The sequence below is a fragment of the Numida meleagris genome, chromosome 2, assembly GCF_002078875.1.
Source record: "Numida meleagris isolate 19003 breed g44 Domestic line chromosome 2, NumMel1.0, whole genome shotgun sequence".
NCBI lineage: Eukaryota > Metazoa > Chordata > Aves > Galliformes > Numididae > Numida > Numida meleagris.
In genome coordinates, this window is record NC_034410.1 from 35,152,159 (window position 1) to 35,174,167 (window position 22,009).

The 22,009-nt window shown below is 39.9% G+C and overlaps 1 protein-coding gene and 1 long non-coding RNA gene across 6 annotated transcripts in view; one reads left to right on the forward strand and one right to left on the reverse strand.

The window, feature by feature from the left end:
- SATB1 (SATB homeobox 1) overlaps window positions 1–22,009 on the reverse strand; it is a 91,507-nt gene that overhangs the window by 62,958 nt on the left and 6,540 nt on the right. For 2 of the 5 annotated variants that reach the window (XM_021386070.1, XM_021386071.1), the window contains exons 2-5: window positions 6,919–7,154; window positions 2,932–3,108; window positions 1,977–2,103; window positions 1,126–1,249 (exon numbers count right to left, since the gene is read on the reverse strand). In XM_021386070.1, coding sequence (XP_021241745.1) covers window positions 1,126–1,249; window positions 1,977–2,103; window positions 2,932–3,108; window positions 6,919–7,129 — 639 coding nt within the window. In that variant the 5' untranslated portion in view covers window positions 7,130–7,154. Of the gene's footprint in view, window positions 1–1,125; window positions 1,250–1,976; window positions 2,104–2,931; window positions 3,109–6,918; window positions 7,155–9,813; window positions 9,884–9,975; window positions 11,198–22,009 lie in introns of those variants that run through there. The other 3 variants (XM_021386069.1, XM_021386068.1, XM_021386072.1) reach the window with 3 other exon arrangements.
- On the forward strand, window positions 11,270–19,256 carry LOC110393325. Its single transcript, XR_002434958.1, has 2 exons — window positions 11,270–17,138; window positions 18,936–19,256. It is a non-coding gene; the product is annotated as an uncharacterized LOC110393325 (long non-coding RNA).

Genomic DNA, 22,009 nt, shown 5'->3' on the forward strand with positions numbered 1-22,009 from the left:
AAGCTCACACGCTTTTATAATAGGTATGAGCAAGATAACTTTGCAGACATACCACTGGAATGGTTTGCAACCAGTGAAGATAATTTTGATTATTTCCACTTCAAAACTTCCTATATTGGAGCCACATCACTGAAAGCAATCTAACCATGGGGGACAAAAAGCGATGGGAAAACAGTCTGCTAGTATATCCACTGAAAAAACGGAAAGAGTCAAGTCCTCTATAGATTAACTGAAGTCTTTCAGAGACAAAGACTCCAAAATTCTGAGCAAAAGAAATAAAATCTCTATAAAAATAACTTGACTTTCTTTTACCTCTCACTACCACAATTTGTATAGCGTAGCTGAAATGCTCGAATTTTTTCTCTGCTGTACCACAACAAAATACAATTTAAAATCTAAACGGTGACACTAAATACAAAGTTCCCACCGCAATACTGATGGCTTCCATACCGCGTAGAAAAAGGAGTTGCTCCCTCATGGTAATTTGACAAAACAATGACAAAAAACAAGAATACGACTAGGGCTTCAAGGAAGCACTGGTTCAATATTTAACAATGCATAAATTGAGATTTCATTTTTGTTTAGGTCTATTTTGATTAGAACTAATAAATGGCTGATTTTCCTTTGGTTGTTTGCAACAACAACACATCATGCGAAGAGCTTTAGTTTTTATTCCCCTCTTATACAGCATGCCAAAGACTGTCTCATTTTATGAATTAGCATTTAAAACTACTGCAGGTTATCTAACAAGCATTCAGATTCAGTAGTACTTTTGACAGCAGTAAGTAGAGAGTCTTTTAACATCTTGAACACATGTGCTTGAAAAAAGTAGTTACATCAAAGCAGTTCAAAGACTGAAGACAAAAACCAGTTAAAATCCAGTTTGCCGTGAGACAATTTTAGTGTGGTGTAAACAGCCTTTCACAACTCCCCATAGGAAACGTTGTAAGACTATGTTCAAAATGAATCAAGCGTGTTTATAAAGATCACGAAGTGGTCAAATGAATTTGCATTTTTGGCAGATTCGCTCCACAGACACTACTTGCTGCAGTCTGTAGAAATCTCAAATCTCACATCAGTGTTGCTGATAGTGCTTTATTATTTATTACATGTTATGCTAAGTACCTGTGAAAGGGGACATTCCTTGGCCAATGAACTCTGGTTCATATCCTTCAGTAAGTCCTTCAGAGCATTTCTTACTGTCGTGTGAGACCATTGTTCAGGAGGCAGGTCTTCTAGTTTAGGGCAACTATTTGAAACACAGATTAGAAAAGGGATTATTACAAGATTGCATCCTGCTGCAGAACATTCCTTTAAGACAGACAGATTTCATTTTGCGCATCAAGCAGATGCATCTGGAGATTGCTCTCGGTCTCCTGATTGTTCCGATTAGTTAATTACTTTATACAACACATCTGCTGTATTGATGCATGAATTATACATCAGCTGCATGTGGCGACTATTTTTTCATGTTACTTCTACCTTCCTGCTCTGATGCGCTTGGTAAAACAATTTAAGGTGTAATGCTTTCTCACGACTGATCATGAAAAGCATTAATATATTAACCATTTTTTCCTTTTTTGTTACCATGAAATTTAAGAACCTAGACAGCAACAATAAGTGTGAGCAAGTCATTCTTTTACAAAATGCACACAGATGGTACTGTTCATGATATGCAAAAATATTTTTCTCTTAAGTAAACTTTATGTAAAATGCCTTCTTGTAATGCATCATTTAATTGACTAAAATGCAATATAGTTTTAATGAGATATCCAAAGAAAATCTATGTATCAGAGCTATAAAAGTTTTCTGCAATAGTATGCTGTAAGTTAAAGAAAAATTAGGGTAACTAAAAGGGAATTTAGATAAGCCTTTGTACTTAGAGCACACGGCACAGTGGGAATTCAACACAAGCAATATTAACCAGAAGAGAAGACAAGTAACAGTTCACTTCCCAAAACTGGTACACAACTTACCTGTGTAACTGGATTTTCAGTGTGACCACATGATACACATCTTGCAGCATGTCTGCTACTGTAGCATCAGGGGCATCTGTCACATAGGAGAGTGGAACAGGATTCCACTTTCCAACCTGGATTAGCCCTGGGGCATACAAATAAATATTTATTTATTTATTTTTGGATGAGGAGGGAGGGCAAGAAGGAAATTAAAAAGAAGTTATTTACCTGAAAATTCCTAGGGGCAAAAAGAAATATCTAATTTTAAGAAGATCATCACTTTTTTTTCTAGCCTCGGAAATCTGGCACAATAAACCATCAGAAAAGCAGCTTCCCCAAATCCCCCCCCTCAAACATCGCCAAGGATATTCTTTATCTATATAATGAAATTATAGAAATGTATTACAGTAGAGAATTCTTTTAATATGTATAGAAGCATATTTTCTCAAGTACCCATGAATTCAATAGGACATGATATAATAGTTGGCATTCTTAATAAATTATAAAGGAGTTTGCAACGCAAGGACTGAGTTAAAAATAATAATAGTACTTTGCAGTCTATAAAACCATGATGAACAAAATAAAAGAAACAGAGCTGGATATTCAGTCATAAATGCAAGTTGACTCTCAACAGTCCATCTGCTCAAATATGCTTTACACTTCCTTGTGGATCCTCAGTGGAGCAGATTATTAAGGTCAATAAGCATACTAATGATTTAGTTGAAGTCTTTTTTTTTCTTAAAAAAAGAAAGAAAGAAAGAAAGAAAAATACTCTACCTCAACATTCCACATGAACAAACTACGCATTAACTAAACAAAAATGCATTAAGGAAAGAAACAAAAAGATGAAGAAAGAATCTGCAAGAAGTTTAAGAAGTGAAACTTGCATCACATTCCTGAAAGAAATCCTGCCCCTCCCCCGCAGCCCTCCAAACTAACACAATTCATCGTACAATTTCATCACCTTATTTACCTTTTGCTTGGGCAGCAGAGCTGTGAGAATATCCCAGGGATAGCAATGCCATTTCGATCAGTTGGTTGAAAAGCATGTCCTTCCTCACCAGCACAAATTCTGCATGCTCCTCCTTAGAATCATACTCAATGGCATTTTCATAATGTTCCACCACACAGAAAACTGGAAGCATACTTCCTGTAAAAAAAAAAAATTAAGTTTTATGTATTAAACTGAAGTAATAGTAGAGTATGCGGGTCTACAAAGCGTTATGTAAATAAAACCTGTACGAACAGGCAGATGAGGCATCAGGAATGATCACAAGTATTTGATAAACATATTCCCGGAGTCCTGTCCCCTCGTCCTTCTTCAAAAAGATAAAGGTCTGCAAAACATCGCTCTCTATGAAAAGCAGAAATGCAAATTTATCTTCCTTGATGGGATACAGATGAAGGAATTACCTGCTGCAGGAATCACAAGGTTAACTGAAGAGAAGTTGATTCTCTCTGTCCTGCCTGATTTGTTGTGAGTAGCAGGCAGCACGAGAACCTAAATACACACTGCAGATGTCTTCAGTGTGAGCCATTTTAGTACCAGCCACATAATTTTGTTCGTTAACACTAAAACTTTCTCAGTTCTGCCAAAAATATTTCATTACCTTCAGCATCGACAACAAATCACCTCGCGTGTTATGCATTCACTCTGAAAAGGGCACCCGAGGAAACAAGGCAAAAGTTAACGCTAATTCATGCCTCATTCATTGAGTGCACTTGAGCACTACTTTCGCTTGCATCTTTAAGAAACAAATCATGATTTCAATGCCATTTTAAGGAGCATACCTGCAGCTCGGGCTTCTTTTTGTGTTGCCTCATATACACGCATTCAACATTCCTGGTATTCACTGCTATTTCTGTATGCCTGAAACCAATTACTAATTTCCAGTTTCGTAGTATCTCATGACAGACCCTTCCCTCTGCCTCAGCACCGACTATTACGCAAACAACCTCTTTCCCTTCCTTTTTATTTTTATTTTTTTAAAAATTCCTTCTTGTCAACAGGCAGAATTACTAACCAACGACCCAGGCTGTTTTAGGGAAAACGTCCCTCCCAGCAGCCAGATTTCCAGACTTGGAGAGAACGCTCTCCCGGCCTATCAGGGGCACCTCACCCCATGGCCTCAGGTTCCGCGCTGTCCCAGGATAGAATCTCCCGGAGACAGAAAACCAAAGGGTTAAAAGCAGATGTACCGAACCGCCTTATGGCAGCCTGCCAGAGGGGTATCATCTTTAGCATAAATGATGACAAGGGTTATTTTAACAGGGCACCCAGGAACTCCAATTAGTTCTACAATGTTAATGCCTCTATAACCACTGCCCTCTAGACTGACAGAGCCTCCTAACCTGCTCTGGTGCACAAGGCATCCTGCAGCTGAGAGAGGAGATTTACTGTTGACAACAGAAATGCTTTAAGATCACGTCTGTTGATTTGTGCTCTAACATACAGCAAGAAATCATGGTAAAAAAAGATACCTTTTAAGCTTGTATATTTAAACTACATCTGTTCACCAGAGAGTCAATCTCTGGCAAATAAACCCCTTCAGGCTTGCAGGAAAAGCTCACAAACTCACTCCAGTTTGCCCAATAGGCTCAGCATGAAAGACAGGACTAAAAGCTTGCCAATATTTAGGCAGTGCAGGAAGAAGGGTTTTTCTGGATTTTCGTGTGTTTCTTGTTGTTTGTTTGTCTTTTTGTCTTTTTTTTTTTTTTTTTTTAAATCTCATTGAGACCGGTCAGGAAAGGAAAAAAGACCAAAGCAAAAGCAGTACATGCAAACTGGTGATTTCTTCATTGCTTTTAATTAAGCTGTAGAGAGCTTTCCAAAACATACACACGTACTTCATCTGCAAAAAGGTTTTGGTTCTCTTTTTTTTTTCCCCTTCTTTCACACTCTCACAATTGATGTTTCACCTACTAACATCTGTCTGAAAGAAAGGGCTCAAAATTCTTAAGTAGTTTCACTGCTAATAGCTGAAGATAAAAAGTAAACAAAGCTTCATTTTAACAAACAGGGCATACACATTCAAAAACAGCCAAGACTGATTTGTCTTTTTCCTTATCAGTCCCTACAAATCAGGTTCTGATCAGATAAAACTAGCAATGCACAAGTACTGCATTGTGTGTCAGCCCACTTTTTGACAAGTACGCGCTCTCAGGACTTAGAGCATTCCAAAAAAATGTACTTTAAACAGCACAGAAGAAGCTCCTGGCCAAATTCCTGTGTCCAGAGTAGCTTATCAGAGGTGGATCCTGGTAGCGTGACACAGGTATCATCTGACTACAAATCAAGCTACTAAATCTTTTAGCAAACTGTCACTCGTGTCCTTCTGTTAATGTGAAAAATGTTGTACAGGAGAGCACAACCTTAGCTGGCTGATCTCTCCTGCTAGTACTTGGCAAGACCTCCAATTGCAGCAACTCCATAACCTTCTAGTATTAAAGGGGAGAGCACTGGTCAGTGCTCGCTGCTAAAAATACAGCATGATTTAAACCTGAAGGCAGTGTTAGAGCTTTTGCTGAAGGTTTATGAGTCTGTGTAAACAGCACGTCTACCATAAGGAGCAGTGAAGTCTGTAGAATCCTTGTCTAAAACTGTCCTGGCATTAAAGTTTGCTGTGCAAATATCACATAATACCAGAGACAGCTGAAATCTCCTATTTAGGAATTTATGGAACTTATATGTTTGCAGGCGTCAGAAAGTCCTTTTTATATAGCCCCACTGCTTCACTGTACAATATTAATGCACTCTGCTTGAAAAGCCATAATAAATTATATTTTTAATGCTCTTACCCTGGCTTTCTTAAGATGTGTACATTCTTGGCAAACAATCAATAAATAGGGTAATCATGAGCAGAGGCCAAAGAATTTGCTGAAGTGCTGTTTTGCCATTTTTAATAGATAAAGATCTAACAATACGGACTGCTGTGTCTGTTCATCTCAGGATCAATATATTCTTTGTTTTCGCCAAACCGAGGAAAAAATAAATGATTGTACGATAAATGTTATGCATCAAACACAATGAAATTCCTCTGCCTTCTAACTTTGTGCGTTTAATAGTCTTGGTTGTATTTTGCACTTAGCTTAGCAAATGCAAGAAAAATCTGGATTATAAACATGTACTGATTATACAAAAGTAAAGGCTGTTTTAATACAAATGCAGAATTACATACAGTGTGTTTTTATTTAAATTAGCAAGACTGCAGAACGTGGTTCAAAAAAAAAAGAAGGGGGGATTATATATTTCAGTATGCAAAATTTATAGATTTTTATCCATTGAAAGTATTTTTTAAGGCAAACAAAAGCCATCCATATACAAACATCAGTGATTCTAAACGTGCCTTTTCCTTGTGTAAATGTCTAATTACAGCAAACCAGCCACTGAAAAATATGACACCCAAGTTGTTCATTGTTCAATAATGAATTGTACTTAAGAAAATAAACTGCAAAGATTGACATCGTAAATGACTTTTCCAGTGTGATACCTAAAGATTTCCACACTCTCTTTAAAAAAAAAAACAAAAAAAAAACTTGCAACTGTTATGGAAATACTGCTGCCCTTCCAAGATTGGACCAACGTTCAGAGGGAAGGCGAGAATTTTTTTCAGGGGTTCAGTCTTTATTCTTACAGATTTCTGCATTTCTGAGCCCAACGCTTACTCAAAGAATTAACGCATTATATCACTTCTATTTCAATGTAGGAATTTGCTTTAATCAGGACAGCTAGCCTTTACCTTAGCAAAAACCAGACTCCACCCTGTAAAGCAAGATGCTCCACCCAAGCATGAAGCTTACATTTCCCAAATGTGATTTATATCAGAGTTGGGAATATATAGTATTTTAGAATGGAGATTTAATACTGAAATATAAATGAAGTAGAATCTGCAAAAGTATGCTTCCCTCCCCCCAAAATATTATAATTCATATTTCTCAAATGCAGAATTAAAAGTGTTACCTTTTCTAATATTAGTTTTCATCAGGTGTCCAGAGTGTTTTAAAGGCACTCCTTGCATTTTAGTTCCTGTACTTCCAAGTCTTCCTCTTCCTAATGGGCTCCCATTCTGTTCCAAGCGCGCAATTTTGGCTGGTGGACCCTTCGGATCGCTTACATTGTTAGACATTTCTGAATGTTCTTTCCCCTGAGTTGCCTCGTTCAAATGATCCATACTCAGTCCCGCCTCTAAAGATCACCTGCCATGATTCAAAAAAAAATATATGTTGTACACGTGTGCGCATATGTATACGTACACAGCCTGCACATGTACAGAGATCTATATGCATCGTAAGCTCATAAAGAAGAACAAATAACTATTTTAACAAGGCAGAAGATGCCTTTAAAAAAAAAAAAGAAAAAGAAAAACAAACTTCTCCAAAAAAAATGACCCCAAGCCCCAGTTTACAGAGATTACACCGTAATCTGGTGGAATACCAGAGTACCCCTTTAACAAAATCTTCACAGATATTCTTATAAATCTGACAGAGACTAAGACTCATAGAAATGATGATATTTGTCAAGATATGTTCTCCAACACAGCTATTGTTACAAATCTCATGGGAAGGTTTGTTATTAATCCCGGGTGATTTTATTGTGTTAAAAAAAAAAAGAGGGGGAGAGACAGAGAAAGAAAAAGATCCCAGTGAAACTGTTCTCAATCTACTTGATAAAAAATGGATGCACAACAACAGAGAGATTGTTCAAACTTTAGCTGAGGAAGCAACAGATTTATTAGTGAAGTAGAACATTGTCCATTTACAATTTCCCTCCCACACCTAAAAAATAAAAATTAGAAGAGAATTTAACATTTAACTTCGGAAAACAGCGGTGAGAGGCAGTTGCTTTGAGTTGCCTGATTGATTTTTTAGAGAAAGTTCAAGAACTTTCGCAAAGTTTAAGATAAGCATACGAAGAATTCTTAAGGTGTTAGGCTTTAACTGTTAAATAGAGCAGTTTCTTACTTAATTTTTTTTTAAACTAAGAGGGAAGAAAGGCAGCATCTCACAAAACACAGTGATGAAGAAAAAAAAAAATCACAATTTCGACAGGACTTCCGAAAGCCTTTTAAATATAAAGAATCTCTTGGTGACGTAAAGTTACCTACTCGCACAGCTATATGAAACCCAAATTCGGAAGTAATTTCAATAACAAATTATGAAAAGGTGTATGGTAGCTTGCTTGTCTTTCCCTTTTCACAAACTTTCAAAACCACAGTCCATGAGTAACAATTCCAGCTAAGTAACTAAAAATCCCCCACGCCTATAACATAACGGAGTAAGTTTCGAGGATTTTTGCCACTCATCAGAATCTATTTTACCAGGTATAGGGGCCATCAATTGCTGACAAGCGAGACATCTTTCAGGTTATGATTTCATTCATCAATACTGTTATGATTGTCAGGGATTTTACCCTGCCTTTCTCTGACAGAGAAAGGAGTGACTGCACTGACAATTACGCCATGCGTATAAGATAATCACTAAGGACAGGTGACTAGACATTAATTTATGAACTAGTATTTACATTACTGAGCGCAACTACTAATACTGGGGAAGTTCTATTTAGAAAGACTGGTGCGAATCTGATAATTGCTACTTTCTTTCAGTTGCCTAGTAATTCAGCACATTTTCTGCACATTTCATCGCAAAGCCATTAAAGCCTAAACATCTCGGGATTTTTTTGTATATACTATTCTATGTCATCGGTATTTATGCCAATGACAATTCTGTAAACTGTTTTTTCTTGTGTGAACACTGCACTGCTTTTCCCGATAGAGTGAAGAAGGAGGTAATATATTAATCTGAACGTTTACAAGCAACCTAAAGAATGCCAGAGAACAGCCAAAGTTTAGAAAATCGTTATTTTTCCTCGCACTCTAAGGTGACACACTAAGGTTTCCCATTCATCTCGATCCCATCTGCTTTAGGTCGCATGTCTCATTAACGGGAAACGTGCCTATTATAGCCACTTTGGGTAGAGTATTGCTTTTTTACTGTGTTAACTGCAGCCCAAGAAGAGAATTACAGTCTCAAACCCTTAACATCTTCCGATGTTTCTGACAATGCTGATGTGCTATATAGCTGCTTTTCTGGTCCCTTTCAGGAATAAGAGGATTAAAATTAAAAAATAAAAATAAAAGAGGAGGGGAGATAAACAACAACAACAAAAAAGCCTCAAACAAGAAAATCCTCATCACTTTTGGCAACTTCGGAAGTACTCTAATGCACCGAGGCTCTTTGCTGCAAAAAGTATCTAGTCATCATGAGTCAGAATCGCACTCCATCATGTACAGTGCATAAAAGTGATAGATCGCCGCTCAGTTACTGCCCCGACTGCAACCCAACCACCAAATGGGTCATTTCGCTCGGCCTCGGAATACCCACCCATCGGCATCCTTTCCCCGCTTAGTCATCTTGTAAAAAGCTTTATGTTACAAAGCAAAATTACATGCACATAAAACACCTAATTTACTCATTTAAACTCCATGCCCAAGGCTAAAGTTCAGTGAAACCTCAGCGTGGAATAGTGATGAGCACCAACCAGCGGGGCCTGCCCAGGGAGAGGGCTGCAGGGAGCAACTATTCTCCGCTCCGCTGCCAGGCCGACTGTCCCCGGCTCTCGCATTCAGGCATCTCTCCCAACTACAAGTTCTCAGCACGGGCGTTCGGGGCCGAGCACAATTTCGAGGCACGGTTTCCCAGCGTCCGGGCGCACCGCGCAATTTCTGAATGGGAGCCGGCCGGGGTCCCCTTTTGTCGCGAAGCTATTCTCCCGGTTCTTTCTCTCCTCCCGAACCAGCCCCCTCCCCATTCGTTTCCCCTCCTCTTCCCTCCCTCCCCCATAAAACCCCATAATCACATTTGAGAGAGGCTCCGCACTTATCCGTTCCATATGGCTCTCGCGATCCAGGCCAAGCTTTCGCTGTGACCTTTTAAAGAGACAAAGAAGCAAAGTACTTATCTAGAAACAGAAACACTGCAGTTTTCGGAGTGAAATTAGCAAAACCGACCCGAAACTCACCACTTCAAAACTTGACAGCATATAAATAACAAAAACAAAGGAGGTTTCCTTTGCAGCCCGAGCTCTTGAGGAGGAAGAAGTTCGAGAGTGATGTTTTCCTAGGTCCCCCCTTTCTGGGGGGGGGGGGGCGGGGGGCAGCAGACCTGAGGACTACTTCCCCTAATATTCTTTTTTTTTTTTTCTCTCGTTTTCTTGTTGCTATTTTCCTTTAGGCGGGGAGGGGCAAAAATAGATAGCGAGAAACAGAGTAGCCATGAGCAAAAATGGCAATGGACAAAAAAATCTATATTAAATATCTTTCGAGAGAGCAGCAGAGGAAGGAGCTGAAGAGCAATTGATCAGACAAGTGCTCAAAATTCAGAATAATAATAAAAATAAAAATAAAAATAAAGTAGCAGGTTTAAATGGAGGTGGGAGGTGACTTAAGTCTGGCTGTCCTTTCAAAAATAAAACCAATGCAAGTGAGGTATTAGAAAAAAAAAAAATCAAAGCCAAAAAAAAAAAGGCAGCTTTTCTATCCAGTGTGAAGAGCAGAAAGTCTACTTCTAGGTTGTCACTTACACTATTATTCTCCAATAGGCACCCAGAGGAGCAGCACACACAGAAGGAGCCCGCTCCCCTCCCCCTCCGCAGAAATACACACCGTAACAGCCCCCAAACTTTCTGCGGAAACCTCAGCCTCGCAGATCGCTACTGGAGATTAAAAAAAAAAAGAAGAAGAAAGAAAGAAAGAAAAGGAAGAAAAAAAAGTGTCGAGAAAATCGCAGGAAAAAGGCACTAAAATGCCACTTTTAATCTCGCCTCTGCGGTCCCGGGAGGAAAGAAAAAAAAAATGCAGAGAGGAGGACCTGTCTCCTCTCATTTACCGGGGGCTGCTGCGAGCGCGGGGGGAGCGCAGAGAGAGGAGGGAGAGAAAGCGCGGAGGGAGGAAGGAAGCACCCAGCAGCACCACTACAAAAAGTGACGAGGTTGCACTCCCTCCGAGTCCAAAACCGGGAGAAACGAGAATGGGAAAAAAAAAGAAAAAAGAAAAAAAATCACAAAAAGATCAGTGTTGTTAAAAAAAATTAAATAAATCTGGCTCTCTGTCTGCGAAGCAAAAGAAAAATAATTATAATTAAAAAAAATAATAAAAATCTGGGAACTCCGAGAAGAGTTACTAGCGAGATGGGGGGAAAAATATCAAATAGAAAGGTTGCAAAAAGCCAACAACAACAAAACCCAAACCAGCAAAAAAAAAAAAAAAAACCAAAAAAAAAAAAAAAAAAAAAAAAACAAAAAAAAAAAAAAAAAAACCAAGCACACAAACACAAAAAAAACCCAACCACAATAATAATGGAAAAAGAATAATAATGGCAGGCTTTGTTTTTTGTCTCCCTCCCTGTCTGTTTTTTAGTGCTCCCTTCCCCTGGCTGCCTGGGCACGGTGGTGATTTAGGCCGGTTCGGTGTTGTTGCTGGATGTTACACGGATATGTGTGTGTGTGCGTGTGTGTCCCCGGCCGGAGCTGCTCGCTCCGCTCCCCCCCCCCCTCTCCCTCTCTGTTTCTGTCCCCATTAAATTATTAGTTGACTCATCACTACTCCTCCTCCTGCTGCTGCCGCCGCCGTCCCCTGCTCACAGCCTCTCCTCCTCTCCGCTACCGCTCGCTGCCGCCGCTGCCGCTGCTTCTTCTTCCTCCTCCTCATTTTAATACAAAATAACACCGAGGCCACCACCGGCTTCTTTTTTTTTTTTTTTTTTTTTTTTTTTTTTTTTTTTTTTTTTTTTTCCACAGCCCCGAAAACGGGAGGAGGAGGAGGAGGAGGAGGACGCAGCCTCCCTGCTGCTGCCCGGAGCCCTTCCCCGGCGGCCCCGGATCATCCGACGCGTCCTGGGAGGGAGAGAGAGAAAGTGGCAGAGGAGCAGGAGGAGGAGGAGGCGGCGGCGGTGAAGGCGTGGGGGAAGGGAGGCGGGAGTGGGGGGGCAGAGCGGAGGGGCCGCAGCGGGGGAGCGGAGCGGAGCGGGCCGAGCCGGGCCGGGCCAGGGGGGGCCGCCGGTAGGTGAGCGGCGGGGGGGCCGAGGGAAGAGGGCGTGCGGCTTCCGGGCGCGCACGAATTTGCAGGCAGCTGGGTACGGGTGAGGCGGCCCTGCCTGCGCCGCGCCGCCACAATGCCCAGCGCGCAGCGCAGCGCCGCGCCGCGCATCGCCCGCAGGCGGCAGATGGGGGCCTGCGGCGGCGGTGGGGGAGAAGAACGTCGGGGAGGTGGGAGGGAGAGGAGGAAGAGGAGGAGGGGCGGGGGTGAAGGTTGAACAATATCCTGCCGGCGTGCTCAGCGCGGCCCCCGCCCCGCCCCGCCTCGTGGAGCTGTGCGGTGGGCAGGTGCACGGCAGCAGTGCGGGGCTGCGGGCGGGGGAGCGAGCGGGGCAGGAAGTTTGCTCTCCCCCCTCCCACCTTTATACCAACAGAGCTGAAGGAAGAGCGACGGGCGCGCCGCCAACGCACGGCGGAGCCCCCGCACCCGGAGGGGTCACCCCGCAGCGCCCCGCCGGGCCCTGAGGCGCCGCCGCTGCAGCGCGGGACGGGACGGGCACCGGCGGCCCGCGGAGCGGGGCGAAGCCTGGAAGGTGGTAACGCGGGGACAAAATCAATAGCTGCCAGCCAGACGTAGGGCTTCCCACAATGCACTCGGGAAAAAGTAACCCAACTAGACAAACTTGAACGCAACAAGTTTGTACAAGCCGCGAGATAAGGGGGAAATTAAACTTCTTTATTGATAAACTGCGGTCTGTTTGCCTAGGCTGTGTCTGAAAAGGAGAGTTGCATCATCGAGCAAAGAAGGGATGAACTGTGCTACACAAGCAGACGCTCAGCCAGAATAGTTGGGGTAGCAAATTAGAGAAGAATTCATGAACTGCGCACACAAACTTGAAGGAGCAAAAGCAGAGGAGTGGGGAGGCTGATTAGCATAGCATAGCCTCTGCGCAAAGAACAGGCAAATCAATACTTATAGGAAGAGCTAAATTATCACTATGCATGTTACTATAAAACAAGAGGAATGTATCGGCTGGGTAAAGAAAGAAGCTGACGTTTACCGAAATAAGCACAGACAGCACGGAGAGAAAAGGAAAATGATAGTAGGGTGAAATACATGAAATATTTATTATATGCAGCAAGGCACAAAATAGATTATAATCTCAAAAGCAAAGAAATGAAATGCTCAAAAATGAGTACAGTGTTACATAATGCTGTTAGTCAAAGCAGAGAAGTGGAGGTGGAATGCATAGGAAACATGAAAAGTTATACAGATGTTGCATGTCCTGAAAAAGGTTACTAAGACTGCTACCGAGAGTGCTGAAAGGGAAAAAAAAAAAAAAAAACCCAAGAAACACGTTTCACAAAGAAAAACAAGGGAAAATGTCGATGACACCTTCCATAATACATGATCAAGGGATAAATGCCTCGTGGTTGTTTATTTAGAAACCTATCTTTTTCCAAGACGGTAGACTGAATGTTATTCAGTCCCTCCAAAAAATAATAACAATAATAATAATGAAAAAAGAAACAAAGAATAATTATTTCCCAATATATCTGAACCTTTGGAGGAAAGATAGTGTTAACTCGAAGAATTAAAACTTCATGAGCACAATGGAAAGTATCAGCATCGTATCAGTTTTGATCTGTTCCAGGAAAGCCTGGTACAGTCATCTTCAGCAGCAGCAACACCAACCACGGAAGGAGCAAAACGTGAAAGCAGAGGGGGTTTGGGCTGGGTGACTGCTGCCTGCAGCACAATGGACAGAAGGGGCAGTGAGAGTAATTGGAGAGATGCAGAGCTGGTTAGAATAGAACAGATATTTAAAAATACGATTTGGAACAAGATTAAGGACTAGAGCACCACCCTACAAAAGTGATTACCGGATACGACAATAACAACAACCAAAAAACAAAAAGATTAGAATCTGCTCTAAAGTAACTTCTGCTTTGGTGTCACAAACCATTCCCTTCACGGTCAAAAACCCTTAAAATGTTCAGAGTAAAACAAAGTGATTAATCTAAAAAGCAGAGACGCTGAATTAAAGGAGCAGGGAGATAACAATCTGATAATACAGGAGCACAGAAGGCCTAATAATGATATTATTATGCACACTAACCAAACACCGACAAACAAATATTCTGTTAATTATATAATCATGCATATGCTTCCTATGCTTGAGATAAATGATTACAGAAAATCACTCTCTTCTTGAAACTGCATATATGTGCTAAGCCCTGTATGCTCCCTGCAACACGGATTAATTTAATTTCTGCATATCACCTATGTCTGGGAAAGTTATTTGCCGCAGACTTGGCAGGCGGAGCGTGGAATGCGGGCTTTGACCAGCAAGCATGGGTAACAGGGCTGCTGCGTCCTGACGTACAGGCAGCAATCAGATCTCTCTTATCAATACCCAACTACTTGGAATAAACTCCAGATAAAGATATCTGATTTTCATTTGACCTATTCCAATTTACACTTCACTGTGTCAACTTTGATATTAAAATGTTCCACTAGAATAAAGATATTTATAATAAAAACATATATAAAGAAGAGAAGATGAATAGATATTGTCATGGATACGTATGCAGGCAATCATTTAAACATGCAGCAAGAGTAACATCACATTTTTCATAGCTTCCAGTCAACAAACGATGGACAAATACATGCTTAATAAAGCTTAGTAATCTTTAAAAAAGTTGCTGCACTGTATATCTGATACGTAAATGCATCTCACGCTAGGTTATGCTGAAATAAGACAAATAGTGAAAAAGTTGGACTGCGTTTCTTCAACCCCACAATGAATTAACTCCTGAGCAGCCATGTCAGTGGCTGCAAAACAGAACGAGTTCTCTGCTGTGGCACGGTGCCTCGGTGCCTTCTAAGGTCTCTATTCCAATCTTTTCTTGTTTAAAATAAATAAGGAAATATGGGCCCATGTCTTGAGGCTTGGTTCTTCGGCAAGGCGAACACTAAGGACCTGGCAGCAGAGCAAAACCAGTATGGCTGTGTATTCTCTTTTATCAGATTTATTTGGGGAGATCACGCTGATTGGGTTTTGCACGTACGTATTTCTGACAACTCTGCGGCCATTTGGGAAATTCATCAGCTCCAGCCCGTGCTGGAGGTGATGCAGAGAAGCCTCGCAGCAGCAGGACCGTCAGGAAATTCACTTTGCTGAGGATTTGAACAGTATTTTCCCCACTCTGGGTAGCAGTGACTGCTGGACAGCAAGGCGGTGAAAATAACAGTCCCAGGCTTTCTGAAGGGTGTGGTGGTTTGCACGCTAGTGGTTTGCATCTTATTTCTACATGGGTTTAACAGAGGTATTAAGGTGGAAAGAGTTCTGGTGCATCCTTGCTTTCCTTTCCCATGTCTACCTGTGAAAGCCCCAGCACAGTAACTGCTGTGGTGTGGACTGAGTCCTGAAACCCTACCAAGTGTTGCACCTCCGACGGAAGGTGCTTCTCAGTCTCCTTGGACTGACCTTCCCTCTGTCTTGCCCTGACACCGCTCAAACCCTCCAGCCAACCTGGCTGTGGCAATCGCAGCTTTCACACCACCCAAGGTCTCAGTGCACCCCAATGGGAATCACAGCACTCAGCAACATCCCCCGCACCGAGCTCCCAAGTTACACACCAACCTAGATTTTTTTTCACTGCAACCTGCCCCAGCCTGGAGAGTATGCCTGTCAAAAAGCAAAAGTGCTATGAAATGAAATTCATAGCACTGAGAGGCATCGCACACAAGCTGTCGTCCCCTCTCACATTTTGCATGAGCAATTTCTGCTCGTTCGTGCTCTCTTACATACAATGTCCTGAAACAGTTACATAAAATGGATATTTAACTTACAGTAGTCAGCTGTATTGAACTGCACTTAATTGCTTATTAAGTGAAGTAAATTATCCTTACCATATTCGCCAGAGGTGAAAAATCTACATATATGGCTACATGTAGTGCATTCATTAGTTTACGGACCCCAAATCCCTTGGAAAGTATCAGATATCTACACAGTGTCCCATGGTGCAGTATTTTGTAGTTGGATGTCTCCGCCAGCTTGCAGATATGTAAAATCATATACAAACAGACATCTCCCTATTGATTGCCTATGTGATGAGGCTCGTTTACTCCTGGAAACATTTTCTGCAGTGTATTTCAATAATGGAATTTTCTTTTAAAAGTAGGATTGAACAGGAATATGCAAAATGTCATTTAGGGTAAAACAAATTGCTTTTAGTCAAACTACTGCACCATTTTGCATAAGCACCTTTCATAGCTCTGTATCTGTGTTGACTAAGATACAGCTGAAGTGCATGCATACGTTTATACTGATGTGGCCCCAACAGTCATTTTGATTTGCCCACTGCTGCTACACAAGTCAAATTATTGGAAGAAAATTATGGAGAAAAAGCCAACAAAATTGTTGGCATGGTGGAGGAAGTGAAGGGTGAACATGACTGCTAATGAGCACAGAAATTCTTCCACCCCTGGCTGTCACGAGGAGTCTAGATGGTTGAAACTGCAATAGGCAGGTGTCCACGTTCCCATAAAAGATTGCAGCGATGAATATTAATGGCTTAATCACATAACTCTTACTCTGCAGTTGCCCAATCTCAACCTGTTCTGTGGATAAGCTGAGTTCACTCCCCAAGCATATCAGCATTGCAACTTCCACAAACACTAACTACATGGTATTTAATGTAAGCTAATATTTTCATGACTGTGGATTTCAGAACTACCTCAAATAACAAGCTTCAATTATTATTTTTTTAAAAGCATTTTCTAGACCATATCCTCTTCCATCCATAACAATGGAGTAGATCCTTGATGAGTCATGCTTGTAATTTCCATGTGGCAACTACTTCCACAAAGAAACAACAAGAAAAAAAATGCAATAGAGTTTTATATAATTGTTTTAATGCAATTAAGCAGCTGGAAGGAAGGAGGAAAGACAGCATCTTAGGATCAGCCAAGTTACCTATGTCATAAGTGTGTGTTCTGCAGGTCACTAATTTCCCGACTTTCTCCCCTAGAGGTATAATTTTCATGCCTATCATGAGAAGATATTTAATATGAGACATGGGGAGATGAAAAGAGAATGGTTCCTGGTAAAGCCCCAATCATCACAGCACTAGATAACTCCTAGGTAAGAGATGAGCACGTAATTGTTGCCTGACAAGAGTTTGCTCATAAGCAGTTAGGGATATATCTGAACAGGAGTTCTCTTAATTTAAAGATATGTAAACTATGGCTCCCCCAATATATAAACCAGTGGAGTTTCCGTTGGTTTTGCTTGTTAAAAGCAAAGTTACACCAAATTATCTCCAAAGTGTTTTGCAGTTTGTTGATTGACTCAGCTTCTCTTCCCTTTCCTGACTCCTTTTCCATCACCACCAACTACTGCATTTCTTTCCCAGACAAAAAAAAAAAAAAAAAAAAAAAGCTCTTAAGAAGACAGAAGTTCACTGCGACACTTTTGAATGAGGATGAATTTCACACAGCCCAAGCAAAACTGCACGGTATGGCAGAAAACAATCTGAACCATTGTGGTTAGCACTGCAGGAGGACTAACATTGTCAGCTAGGGTTCCGGTGCTCTCACTGTGTGCTCCAACAGCATCGATCTGTTACATTACAACATTTCATCAACAGGACAAACAATCATCTTTTTCTTTGACCTGATAGCGTGAATAAAAACTGAAAAAAATATGGAAGAGCTTAAGTCTAAGGAAATGGTTAGAACTGATTGATGATTTGAACTATGTCAAACTTTCATTATGAAACCCAAAACCACATGAAATGTCCTGTTTCCAGTTTCATTGTTAACTCAGAACTCTGCCCAGGTTCTTCTAGACTTTTTTTTAAGGTTCAAAACCTTTTAAGTAAAACTGCATCTAATTATGGCCAAACTTGACAGGAGTCAATATTCACTGTACATAAAATACATGCAAAATGTGTGGTTTTGGTGTAAAACAAATTGAAAGTTGGTGGTTTTGGCCGAATTCACTTCTTCTTCTAGGACTTGCTCCAATTTCAAACTCAGAAGATTCCGCAATAAGGAAGACTAAATGAATGAGTTTTTCACAGTTCTTTTCAGGAACAATTAGCTGTTAATGTTCACAGTTCTTTTAAGGAACAAGGTATCTGTTAATATCCAGGCGCTAAAATAAAAAATGCTTAGCATATGCAGTGTCACTAAGATAAAGGTCACCTATACATGTGTCAGAGCATGTTAGTTTAAATGCAAACAACATAAGGCAAAAACAAGTCACTTTAAAATGTTACTCCAAGTACCTTACTCAAAATACTTGCACTGATTTTAAATTATTAAAAAAAATTAAAAAAAAGGAAGAAACTATAATAAAAACATGCTCCAATAATTAATGTATTTATTTTCTAAAACAACTATGTTTCTAAATTTCCTGCCTAGAGTCTACCATGGAAGCGGGCTGCAATGGGCAAGACCATTTCAGAACCCAAAGGAATGTGGCATTTTTAGGGGAAAATGAGGATAGTATTCATGATGGTTTATGTTTGCTCATGCACATACTTAAAAGAAAGGTCTCAATGTATAATATATATATATTCATTGAATGAAGAACAAAAATTTTGGGGAAAAATTTACATTTTATATTGATATAAGAATATCTGAGTAAGAAATGTGTGGGGATACTGAGGCATAGATGTGAAGGTTCTTAGCAGAGCTCCAGCTTCAATTATTTTCAAGTATTTCAAGAGAATTATTTTCACAATGTCCATGTTCATTTTCTATGGATTTTTTCTATATCATTTCTTTCTGGAGTGTTATATTACAATCTCGTTCCCAAACTAACATTTATATCCCAACCCGTAGGTAACACGCTCGTGAGAAATCTTCCTATATTCTGCTCGTGAAAAATATGGTGTGCATTCTCTCAACTCAGTTTTCTTTCATCGTTATACAGGTAGAAAACATCTCTGCACCATATCTGAAAACGTGCAGCTTCAAGTGTGGTTGGAGCCACATGAAGAAACGCTCCAAATTTTTACAGTCACAGAAAAGTAATGTTCAAATCAACTTACCCAAGCATTTCTGAAACAAGGAACTCCTTCAAATAAAAGAATTCCCCAGACTGCCAATAGGAATCAACTACACAAAAAAACCTATCATCTCACATCTATGCCAGTGCATCGAGCGCTTTTAGAATTTTCTACATTCAAAGGAAAAAAAAAAGAGAGAAAAGAAAATATTTAACTTAATACCAGTTGGTTGTTGCTGTGGGCACGTAGCACAGGGTTATTGTCTTTTGCTTGATTTAGTTCTGTGAAAATCTTTCCATGACCAAAACAAATAGCATGCCCAGTCCGTACTGAAGTTTTTAATAAAAAGCAGTAAAGCAATCTGTTTCATTGTCAAAGGATTGAAAGAAATTTAATTAATGCCTTCGAAGGGAACGCCTATATAAGTATCACAATCACAAGAATGTGTGCATATGCATATATGAATACATATGCACAGCCACAGTCTACCCTGTTGCTTTCATGTCGTAACACTATAGGCCACGGGCAGCTGAAGACAGAAGTGAACTCATGCAATTTAACATATCTTGCTGACACAATTTTAAGGTTAAATGACACTGTGTAGATATGAGAAGTTTAAATGCTAACTTCATCACAGGATAATTTACCCCTACAAAAGAAAGGTGGTATAGAAATGCTAGCAGACAAACAAATTACAGATAGTAAGTTAGAAACAAGGGAAAATGAGTTTATGCCACGTTGGCAAAAACAAAAAGAAGCAACAATAAAAAAGAAACGCAAAGCCCAGAAACAAAAAAACACAAAGATGCATGAAAAGCAGTATGCTATGTTAGATGTTTATCTATACATAAGAGACAGGTGTCACAAAAACAAAACAAAAAAATCATGAAGCTAAAGAGAAACTTTAACTCACCAGTTTCCATCTGTTATATCTGAATTCATGCATAATTGATTATCCATGACTGGTAAGTTCTTTTTTTTCACTAGCCTAACACAGTTTTCTAAACATTATGTGTTAAATCACCACCAAAGTAAAGGGTGTTTGAGAAACCGTAAGGGCAGAATAAAATTTTTTTTAATGAAAAATAACATGTCAGTTAATAATAGAGCTGACCTATGTTTAAGAGAGAAATTTTAATCATGTGCATATTAAATATTAATAACCTATTCTGTTATTGTTATAATAAGGTTAAGTAAGCTTCTCCATGCTTAAGGAAAGAGAAAAAGTAGGAATATGTAACAGTGAAAAAAAACGCTGAGAAGCAGAGACATAAGGAAAATGTGTCAACAATAAACAAGAGGAAATGAGAAAGAAGGAAAAGATGAAGGTGGAAACTAATCTCTATGTGTCATTATGACTGCCAGAGTACTGGCAAAGAAGCAGCATCCTTTTATTTCAATTTTAATCATTTCTGAATTTTAATACCCTGCTCCTTTTGTAATTCTCCTGGCATTCCCTATATGCATCCATCCCAGCCAAAACACCAGTGTAAATTAAATGGCACACAACCACACCACTGATGTAGCGCTCCCAGTAGAACCAACGGAGTGACCAAAAAGCAGAGGAGGTATGACTACTTTTTGTCCCTGTAGACCACTGGCCAACTGAGTGACTTAATGTTCTTCAATTCCTTTAATTTTGCAAAGAAGGGCAGTGGTTAGGTAACCCAGCAATACAGAGCCATTAAAAAAAAAATGAAGCAAGCCAGTAGTAATACAATAATCAGTGACCATCAGGGCCTGGAAAAATGAGTTTGCTCTCACTGGCACTAAGGAGCATCACATGATTATTTAATTACAGCTCTAATTTTTGTCTCGTGGATGGCAACATATCAACAATTAATAGGGCAAATAGAGGAGACTGCAATTTTAAAGAGACAGAACCTATATGAAATACTGTTTGGAAATGCAATTTATCAGACAGCATAATGCGTCTTAAGGCTTATTTTCCTTCATGCCACACAAATAGAAAAGTTTCAGTAGTTTAATTTTCCTGCATAGTATCTAGGAAAATCTTCTGGAATCCCTAGAAAATAATAACTGCACCTATGGGTATCCTAATAGTCATTTTAACTGTTAATATAGAAGTCAGTTTCTCATAGGACATGCAATCCAAATAAAGTAGCGGAATCACAAGTTTCAAATACAAAAAATGTTATTATAAAATGATTCTATCCTTTATCCTAAAAAGATAATGAAATGGCCAAAAGGATTATGGCATTCAGCAAGTCAAGTGAAGAAGAAAAAGAAAGTCAATACTATGCAGTCAATGGGACAGAGATTGATTCTGGTTTATTGATTTTATGATGAGATTTTCTTACAAGTACTGAAATTAGGGGTCCAACACCAATATCGTAGTGTTCCTGCACAGTACTGCTACTTAAGAAGCAAAAAAAAACAAAACCCAAAAGAGGACTCGCACCGGAGCAAATGGAGAGCTCTGCTCTGAAACGGTTAGATGCAGATCCCATTCTACCTGGTCCTGCAAGCGACTTCACTGCAGAACAGGGGAACTGTGGGCAGCTCAATGTGTGGAGAAGCACCGTTCACATGCTGCACGATTAAAAGAACCTGCAAATATATCACATGGAAAGACTCTCATGTACCTGATATTCCTTGCAAACATATTTGCTATTCCACAGCCATGTGAGGACCAAGTAAGAAACCTCTTAAATTTACATTATCCACAATGTATTTCAGATAATATTCAACAACTGACACAGAAAAAGCAAACTCAAAACTTCCTCTGAACACTAAAATGCATATGTGAAAAACCTACCAAATTACTCTTACATTTTTTGACTCTTACATCTCAATAAGCAAGATAAACATGCTTTTTCGTTTGTTGTTCTATAGTCTATCCTTTGAACAAGCAAAGAAATGCTGACTTTGGGCTCTTGCACAGAAAAAAAACCTTGCTAAACAACAGTTCAAGTATTACTGTAAAAATAAAGCTAACTAGAGAAGAAATACTATTACAACGAATGTCCCATTCCTC